The following is a 9,654-nucleotide window of genomic DNA, read 5'->3' as shown; positions in this document are numbered from 1 at the left end:
CGGGCGCGCACCCCTGGCGCTGGCCCGGTCAGGGCCTCCGAGGCAAAGCCCGGGCCTCGGCCGGCGGCCGGCGTCCCCGCGGGCAGGCCGGTGCGTCGCGGAGCTCCACGCTCCCTCACGCCTGAACACGGGTGTTTCTCTCCCTCAGGGTGGCAAATTCCATTCGAAGAGTGTTCATCGCAGAAGTGCCCATCATAGGTACCGCCTTGCGCTCGCCTGCGGTCGCGGTCCTTGGGCTGCCGTCCCCACTGCTCTCATCGCTTCCCCTCCGTTTTCCCCTCCAAGCTGCCTTCAGCTCACCTTACCCGTGTTTAGCCAGTGCTATGTATTACCAGATGCCGTCTCAGCTTTGCTGTAGTCTCTGTAACGTTTCCTGCGCCCTGGTGAACTGCTCGGCTTTTCCCCACAGAAATATTTCTCAGCTTGTGACTTTTTTTCCCCTCTGCAGCCATCGACTGGGTCCAGATAGACGCCAACTCCTCCGTGCTCCATGATGAATTCATTGCACACAGGCTGGGTGAGTGCCGGGCATGGGGAGGAAGACGAAGACATGCAGCAAGGCAGCGGTCATGAGCAGAATCAGTCTGGAGACGCTGAAGCACCCTTGTCAGGAGGCTGCTGTTCCTCTGCCCGTCTCGGCAGGAGGGTCGGTGCTCCCGTGGTCTCACTCAGACATTCCCCCGATTTCCTTCTTCCCGCAGGTCTCATCCCGCTCACCAGTGATGACATTGTGGATAAGATGCAATATTCCAGAGTGAGTCAAGCAAAATGTCGTGGGTGCTTATTTTGATGGTGGTGGGTGTCTGATCTGGTGGGAAGTGCTACTAATTTCTTGCTGGGAGAGGTTTGGCGTAAAGGTCTTGACCCGTGTCTGTCGCAGGACTGCACGTGCGATGAGTTCTGTCCGGAGTGCTCTGTGGAGTTCACCCTTGATGTCCGGTGCAATGAAGACCAGACTCGTCACGTCACATCCCGCGATCTCATCCCCAACAACCCCCGGGTCATACCGGTCAGTGCGATCCCTCTGCTTGTTGGCGAGTCCCCGCTCTACGTTCCTGTTGAGGCCAGGGTAGCAAACACACGGGATGTGGACAAAACAAGGCCTTCGAGCACCTTTCACGTTGCCTAAAGCCCCACTTAAAACGCAGTGGGAGAGCAAAGCAGGAGTATCTGCAGAAACAGCAGCGTGTGCCAATGCCCTCCTCTTCTTCGCTTGTTGTCCTTCACTTGCTGTCTGATGGCGTGTCAAAGCAGTATGGCCTTGTTAAAGCCTCATCCGGCATCCCTCATCTCAAACTCTTGGGAGGCTTTAGTGTAGCCCCTCCACCTCACCTCGAACGCTCGGCACGTGTGCGCTTGTGTCCTGCTGCCGTGTCACTGCGTTCTCCTGCCCGCTTGCTGCCGGGGCTCGGGCAAGGTCAGCCTCTTCGAAGGCTTGGCAGCAACCCAGAGGCCTCTGGTTTTCTGGTTCTTGGCTCTCTAGCGCAGCAAGGTGTGAGGAGCCCGGGCCAAACGGCTCTTGCCCAGTCGCCTTGGGGAGGGTTGGCAGAGCCAAAGCAGAACAGATGCAAAGGGACTTAATGGAGAATGTTTTAAAATGCTATTGAGGCCGCATCCGGATGTCGCCACAACCTGGGGGCTGCTTCTGGTAGCTGGTGACAGTGTCTGCCTGGTTAAAGCCTAGCTGTAGCCTGCTGTTTCTTGCTTGCTTCGGCTGAGGTGCTGTCAGTGCTGTGTGTCACCTGCCAGCAGTCGTGGGAGTGACTGTGGGCTGCATCGCAGAACCACGCAGCAGCACTGGACTGGGCTGTGCTGTGGGGGAGAGCGGCTCGGGAGGCGAGCAGGCCGGTGGAGTGGGATATCGCGTACCTAGCTGCAGCTGCCTGAATTGTCCCGATTTCTGTTAAATAGGGTGGGCTGGATTTGTTGCTGTAAGTCACTGTAGAGTGGCTCTCTGCAGTCTGTAATTTTTGTAGGCAACTGCTATTGGATGTGGGGAGAAAAGTTGATCTTGCCATTAATTCGCTTTTGTTCTCCTTCTGCAGGTAACATCTCGGAGCAGAGACAACGACCCCAACGACTATGTGGAGCAGGACGGTAAGCGGCATTTCACTGGGAGTAGGAGCTGGCGGAGGGAATGAATTTTTCTTTCAGGCTCTTTGAACTCATTCTTCCTTTACTAGCTGTGTAACTGTAAGGCAGCTGTGAAGCTGGCAGTTGAGAGACACCGGCATCACTGCATCAGTGGGGTTAGCATTTTGTCTTAATGCCACTTAAAGGTTATCCCCAGAACTAAGTCCTGTGTCAGAGGGTGCTCCTCTCTCTCCTTGTGAGAGCTTAGAGACAGCAAAGATGCAAAATGCTTTGCTGTCTGCTGTTGCCTGGGGGCCTGAGCTGTGCCTCTGGGCATATGTGCAACTCCTTTTTACTCAGCAAGATGTTTCCCAGCTGCTCTGGGGACACAGATGAGCCCCTCTAAGAATCCAAGCGAGCCCTGGCTTCTGGTGACATCTTCCTGGGCGCTAAAAATTCCTGCTTTCACCCTCGTGTGATCTGCACGCTCATTTCTCCTCTGCACCCTTCTCAAACGGGCATGTGCTTTTCCGCAGACATCCTCATTGTGAAGCTGCGGAAGGGCCAGGAGCTGAGACTGCGAGCCTATGCCAAGAAGGGCTTTGGCAAGGAGCACGCCAAGTGGAACCCCACGGCAGGCGTAGCCTTCGAGTACGACCCGGACAACGCGCTGAGGCACACCGTGTACCCCAAACCGGAGGAGTGGTATGTCCTAATGTCTGTCTGGAGGGACTGGAAAAGGTTTTCCAGCAGGCACCTACATTTCAGCCTTGGGGATAATTTGGGTCAATAAGTGATCATGCCTGTTGCTTCCCCTTGCACAGACTCTGCCCCTGTGTTAGGGTACCAAAGCCAGTCGCTTACTTGCAGCTGCATGCAAGGTGGACTGATCTGTGGCCACCTCTTGTCCTTTCCTCACGTGCTGTCACTGCTGTTTTACCCTGCTTGCTTTCATGTTCTTTCCCACGACGTGTTCCTGTTTCTTCTTCCCTACACAAGTGGTCTGTAGCTCGGGGTAAGGTCTGAAGAAGGAATAGATCCACGTGAGGTGGAAGAGGTCGCTATGAGAGCAAAGAGCGGAAGGTTGGGTTGCAAGGCTGATTTTGCAGCCCTGTCTGTTTGAGGATGCCCAGTATGTGGCCCTGATTTCACCCACACGCCTCCTCACTCCTGGAGTGTGAGCTCTGGCAGCGGAGTTTTCCTCTCTGGCCCTTTCCTCTGCTCTGACATGTCATTCTGCACCGGTAGCATGCTGCGTCTCATCTAAAAGTGACATGATTTCGCTTTTGGAAAGCTGCTGCCCTGCTTTGGTCAGGGCAAGGACTTTACCTAGCAGCAGTTTTCCATGAGTAGATACCTGAGCTGCTCCTGGCTCTGCAGCCCAGTGACCACCTAGCAGACATCCTGTCATTGAGCACGCTGGAGCCAGCGGCAGAGCGAGGAGCCAGGTGCTTTAGCCAAGGCAGGCTGAGAGCAGGGGCTAGAGGGGGCGGTGGATATGCTGCCGTAACAGCAGGGCAGCAGCCAGAGCTGCGCTCAAGGTCGGGAAGACCTCAGTACAGGAGCAGGGTTTGGTGCAGGGACTGCAGAAGCCAGGACTGAGCAAGCGGGAACAAAAGCCCGAGCAGAGCTGCAGCTGGAGAGGAGGCTGAGCGACAGAAGGGGCTCAGCGGGTTTTCCTCCTGTCGCCGCCAGGCCCGGCGCTGCCAAATTTGACTCTGCAAATGGCTGCAAGCAGTAGCAGGCAGGTAGTGGGCTGTTGTACCTCCACACTATCCGCTTCGAGCCTGGACGCTCGGACCCATTGCAGAGCGTGGCCTTACGCTGTCCCTTGCTAAGTTAGCTATCGGTAAGCGAGCTTCCCGGAGGTGCAGTTAGCCTAGATTTCACCCCTCAGCCGGACTGCCAGGGGCTTTCTACTCGGGAGCTGTCACGGAGATCCTGTGCGGCTAGGTTTGCACTTGAGAAGCCTTTTGTCGCCAAGGGTGGAGTTGCAGGTGAATCCATAACATGCATGAAATGGGCTGGGATCTGCCCGCAGCCATCCCAGCCCTGTTTTACGGATGGAAGGAGCAAACCCCGCTTGGCTTTGATGGGCTCTGTAGGGCACGTTCGCGGGTCTGGTTCAGTCAGTCTGGGTGAGAACGGGACGTGCCAGGCGTTCGGCTCCTTCAGCACTTCGTCAGGGCGGTGCTCTGGGATCTGCAGTAGGAACCAGGCTGGCTGGTAGTGCTGGAAATCTGGAAATGGGCATTTTCCTTAGCGTTGATGGTCTGTACATGTGGACTGAAGCTGGACTTTGGGAACTGCCAGCTACAGACCAGGCTGTCGGGGTGGGGGCAAAGTCCATGAGAGGCTGGTTGTGGTGAGGTGGTGCAGAGCCGAGGAGGATGCTGCTCGGCAGTTTTGTGGTCAGGAGCATGTTCAAGAATTGATGTGCCGGCCTGTCCTTTGTCACCAGCAGTTTTGGGGGTGGAACTGGATAGTTTTGAAGTTTCCAAATGATTTGTGGCAGGTAAATTGCCCCGAAGTTTAGCTGATTGAGTGATAGATTGGATGCTTGAGAAGCAAGAATGTCTCTGTGATGTGGAATTTCAAATCGGGATTTGAAATCATTTTAGGCTTCATTTTGGTGCTGTAAAAATTCTCTGCTTTAATTTCTGTAACGCTAGAGAGTAAGTCTTTGACACTGATGAAGTGACAGACTTGGAATACTGCTTTGAGTTGGACAGACAGATGCCAGGCAGGTCGAGGTATCATTGGGTTTGCCTTCTTTTTGGATGGGGAATGTCACAGTGTGAATTTAGGAGAGTTAGGGCTTTTGGAGATGTTGGTGTCGCAGAGAACAGCCCCAGGTGCGTGGCGGAGCACGTGTACCTCAGCAGCGAGGTGCTTCCCTGGCTGCGCGGCCCAAGGCAGCTGCTAATGTGGATTCTTTTGTTCGGTGGCAGTCGGCTGTGTCTTCAGGAACCTGGCGTGTTATACAAGCAGCTGGGTAACTGGAAACAGTTTTTGAGAAGTTCCTGACAAAATATATGTAAAAGCTGGAAAAATCCCAAAGAAAGATTGCCATCGGAGCTGCCTGTTCCCTGATGATACGTCTGTCTTTCCAAGTTCATCTGATTTCCCCGTGAAGACAATACAGAGACAAAGGCCTCTGCTATCCAAGGCTAGCTGTTATTTTCGGTTTGGTTTTACATGCTAGTTGCTCTTTTGAGGCTGTTGGCAGAGCACTGGCATGCAGCTGGACTCTCAAAGCAGCTGTCATGGTGGTGGAAACCTCTCCCCTGTTTTTGGACATGGGTGATTTTGCAAGTAACGTGAAGACCCAGCTCCATTAACGCTTTATGTCTCTCAGTGGTTTGTTGCAGACAGAGGATTTGTTTGGGAAGTGCAGGTTTTTTTCAGGCAGCTGATGATAGGGTGCTAGGATCAGCCTTTCTCGACATCGCTGGGGCAGAGGAAGGCCAGCAGGAGACCTTGGTGGGCATGGGATTTTCTGTGCTGGCTTCTCAGACAGTTCAAGGCTTTGGGTTTTCTTGCATGGATTAAGTGCTTCCAGTCTCTCTGGTATGATGCCCTATAAGCCAAGGGATGCAACGGGTAGAAAGATGTGTTGGCCTGGCTGATGCAGGGGTATTGCAGTGATTTTGGTAGTGATGCGTGTAGAGGAGTGGAGGTGCAGGACATCAGGACGGGGCTCACTGATGCAGCTGGTGTCTGAAGTACAGGAGATTGTTTCCTGCTGGGCACAAGCCAGTCGGGCCTTCCCATCCCAGCTGTGCTGCACAGGCTGAGTGCTGGAGTGCTCTGGTGTTTTCCTGGCCCAGTGAAATAGTAGAAAGAGAAGATAACACGAGGTCCATTGCTCCATGAACAGCGTCCGGGCTCCATAAACACAGTCCCTTCAGGCATCGGCATCCCTTCGCTATAAGCACCTGCCAGATTGTGCGGGTGGATGGAGCCACAGTACCCCGCACAGGGCTTGCTGAGCTCGGGCAGAGCGGGGCTGATCCTCTTCCTCCAGCACTGCTGGGTGATTCTGTGGCATTAATAAGCTAGAAAGGGCAACGTGGGACCGAGCTTTTTTCTGTGACTTGGTGTTTGATGACTGCTCCTTTGCCTGCTGGACGTGATCCCCGGTGCTCGCTCTCCGGGGCCAAACAGTGCCGCAGGGTGCCTGGGCGCCGAGGGGCCAGGCTAGAGCGTGGGCTCCGTGCTAACCTTTCCTGCTCTTTGATTGCAGGCCCAAGAGTGAGTACTCGGAGATTGACGAGGAGGACGCTCAGGCTCCCTATGACCCCAACGGGAAGCCAGAGAGGTAGGAAGCTGAATGCGCTGCCGCAGCTGGAAAATGGGGGGACCGGCTGGGTGCATCTCGTCGGCTTTCGCAAATACAAGAGTATCTACTCTGTGCCGAAGTTTGCCAGCCCAGGAAGCTGGTGTTCCCTGAAAAGCAGGGCAGAAGTTGGAGTTCACTGGTGATGAACCTGCCAGGCCTGGCAGGTTTTCCCCTCTGGGAGATACTAGACGGCTCTGCTGAGTTCGTGTTATCAAGTAGGGCAGTGCAGCACTCGGTGAAGTGTGAGGCCTGCGGGGGAAAATGGCTTAGGATATTTATTCACCCGTGTGGGTCTCTCATGCTCTGATTGCTGGTGGTACCCCCTCTCCCGGGTTATTTGCACTACAGAAGTGCCTGCAGCCAGTCTTAACTCCCTGGCACAGGGCTCTGTGCTTGCTCGCAGGTCACAGTGCTGAATGGAGGGAAATCTCAAAAGTGCTCTTGCAGCCTGTGGAGTCATGAGTGTTGGTGTGACGGTTGTAGAGGGGCGGCGCTGGCTGTTGCCCGGTTGGGAGGTGAATGATGCTGATAGTTGGGATTCCCAGCAGATTTCCCTGTGGTGGGTCAGGACGGGCTGGAACTGCTCTGCAGGCGCTCTCTGGTTTTGTACCTCCTCGCGGAGCAGATGGTGACTTATCCCCCTGACTTGTAACCTCAGGTTTTATTACAATGTCGAGTCCTGTGGTTCTCTGCGCCCGGAGACCATCGTTCTCTCTGCGCTGTCTGGCCTGAAGAAGAAACTGAGCGACCTCCAGACCCAGCTGAGCCATGAGATTCAGAGTGACGTCCTCACTATAAACTGAGGTGGCCCCTTGCAAGAGAGTGCTCAGGCGTGAGTGATGCAGAAGGTTCCAGCGCTCTGGACCGAGGCTCTTGCCTCCCCATCTCCCTCTGCCTTTCCTGGCCCAGCTCTGCTGGTCAGTGACACCTCTTCCTTGGCCCCCGTTCCCAGGGAAAGCCATTGTGATGGGTAGAGTAAAGCAGGAAGGGAATCGATGAGCGTCTTTGCTGGGACAGGCTTTGCCTTTAAGTGATCCCAGAGTTTTAGGCCAGAGTTTTGGATTCTGGCCACGTGGCGTTTGGGATCGGGAAGCATGTACCTCGGTTACACAACCCTACCTTATTTGCATGTCCGTTCCTTACTGTGCTGAATAAAGCCTTACCCCCCGTGTTCTGTCATCCCTGAAAACTCGTCCGGGGCTGCAGGAGGAGATGTCACATCATTTACTTCTCTCCAATAGACATTAACTTAATGAGATCTGCCTTGGATGGAGCGTTGCTCTCTACTGCTGATTGCTGCTCTTGACATTATCTCCTGAGGAGACCAGAACCCCCTCCAGCAGGTAGCCCGTTATTTACCGATCCAGCGCTACATTTAAAGCAGATGTTTGAAGCTGGGCTGGTGAGTGAGATGCTGCAGAAGGCAGTGCTGCAGGGGAGCCCAGATGGCCCAGGCAGGCTTAGCTGTATTTAAAGACTCCTTTGGAGCAGACTCTCCCCATGTGCTATATAATCTTTATGTTAGGAGCTGGGATGGCGGGGAGTCTGTCATTAATAACCCCCGGCTCACAGCTTCCAATGTGCCCACAGCCCCAAGGTGGGTTGTGTGCTGGGCTGGAGCTTGGTGCAGGTCCCAAACCGTGACCACCATGCCAGCGGCTGAAGGACTCCAGCAGTTGCCCGGGTCACCCTTTCTCCTCCCCTCTGTCAGTGCCCGGAAGGACTTGGGATGAGCTTCTCGGTGACACTTTCCTGGAGAGATCTGCCTCTTCCTTACCGTGGCGGCTGGGAGGAAGGGGAAGGCGTGTGTGCCACTGCGTTCATCCCAGCGTGGACGTGGAGCATGGGAACGGCTTGGGGAGCCGGGACGGGTGCTCACGCTGAGCCGGAGAGAGCAGCCTGAGTCAGCATTGCCTTCCCCTCCAGGGAAGAGCCACTGCAGCCGGGCTGCTGCTTTACTGTCCTTGCCATGGCACAGCCGGCTGTGGCACGGCTCCCCAAGAGCTGTCCCCGTCCCTGGAGGGAGCACCGTCGCGGCTGGCACGGCTGTCTCACCTTGAGGCCAGCGCTCCACCAGACAGTCATGGCATGGATAACCGAACTGGCACAATTCTGGAAGGGCTAGGAGATGAAGCGGCTTGAAACTCCTTCACCCGGGGATTTGGAGCCACCAGTGCCCTGGCACATCCCCGGAGCCGCGGGCGACTGGAGGTGAGGGGTGACAGTGGGGTGCTGGCATCCTGTTTCACTCGGGGTTGTTTGATGGACTGTGGAATTCGCTCCACCCTTCTCCCCTCCCCAGTGGTTTTAGGGCTTCACTTGAAATGTCCTGGCCGTGGCTGGAGGCAGAGCAAAGCTTTGAGCCAAGCACGCTGCCGGGAGCATTAGGAAATCTCCCCCCATCAGCATTTTTCTCTCTGGCAGGCGCTACTCCCACTTGCACTTCCCGAGTGTGTTTGGATGGAACAGACAAACAGGAAGGGTGGACAAGGGTTGTTTATTCATTGAGCAACTCCTTTAAAAAAAAAGAAAATCCAAACATTTTTTGGTAACAAATATTAAATCTTTTCCAGATGAGGTGTGTAGCCAGGAAAATAGGGTGGGTTACACCTCTCACCCAGGGAAGGATGTGCTACCGGGTGGTGCTGGGGTGCCGATGAGCCCCTCTGCACCCGGCCGTGCTGCAGGGAGCAGGGAGCAGCCCTTCCCCATCCTGCTGTCCCCCCAGCAGCTCCCCAGCCTCAGCCACAAGCTACACAAACCCAAGACACAGTATTTACAGACCACAGGTTCCCACATCACAACACTCCCCGTCCCCAAAGCACGGACCTGGAGCTTTAAGGGCGGAAATAAAACCACCAACCACCCAACCCAGACTGAAAGAAGACTCCAAAGAAACACCAAAGTTTGCACAGCAATAAAAAGATAGCCCTTCTAAAGGAGGTCAATAAATAGGAGAACTAGAAAAAATCAATTGCTTTAGAGTTCAGTACGTGAAGCCCAGCTCCCCCCCCCGCGGCGAGGGCTTTCACCCGGCCGCACTGGCGGATGAGGAAGGAGTGAGGATGATGGGAATGGGGGTGCACGGAGAAACGCAGCTCTTCCCCATCGGCATGGGCTTCTCTGCCCAGGGACTTTTTATATCCACAAAGCTGCCCCTCAAGGGACAGATGCTACTGGCCAAAACTGGTCCCCGGGTTGCCCACCAGCAGATAAACCAGGGGCACGGCTGGGGGGGG

The 9,654-nt window shown here is 55.1% G+C and overlaps 1 protein-coding gene across 1 annotated transcript; it reads left to right on the top strand.

Annotated features, from left to right (window-relative positions):
- The first annotated feature begins 108 nt into the window (after positions 1–108).
- Positions 109–7,585, top strand: POLR2C (RNA polymerase II subunit C). The gene is made up of 8 exons (XM_019474997.1): positions 109–198; positions 449–517; positions 702–754; positions 881–1,009; positions 2,046–2,097; positions 2,610–2,778; positions 6,320–6,394; positions 7,074–7,585. The coding sequence occupies exons 3-8, from the start codon at positions 740–742 to the stop codon at positions 7,216–7,218; spliced, it is 585 nt and encodes a 194-aa protein (XP_019330542.1). The 5' UTR covers positions 109–198; positions 449–517; positions 702–739; the 3' UTR covers positions 7,219–7,585.
- Positions 7,586–9,654: the final 2,069 nt, after the last annotated feature.

The sequence above is a fragment of the Aptenodytes forsteri genome, unplaced genomic scaffold, assembly GCF_000699145.1.
Source record: "Aptenodytes forsteri isolate BGI_AS27 unplaced genomic scaffold, ASM69914v1 Scaffold14, whole genome shotgun sequence".
NCBI lineage: Eukaryota > Metazoa > Chordata > Aves > Sphenisciformes > Spheniscidae > Aptenodytes > Aptenodytes forsteri.
The sequence above is the reverse complement of the archived record's forward strand: the minus strand, read 5'-3'. Positions and strand labels throughout refer to the sequence as shown.

What these genes read in the sequence shown, in the direction of transcription:
- POLR2C (XM_019474997.1), top strand. An exon ending in TACCCCAAACCGGAGGAGTG is followed by an intron (nt 2,779 to 6,319) that starts GTATGTCCTAAT and finishes CTTTGATTGCAG; the next exon opens with GCCCAAGAGTGAGTACTCGG. An exon ending in CCCAACGGGAAGCCAGAGAG is followed by an intron (nt 6,395 to 7,073) that starts GTAGGAAGCTGA and finishes TTGTAACCTCAG; the next exon opens with GTTTTATTACAATGTCGAGT.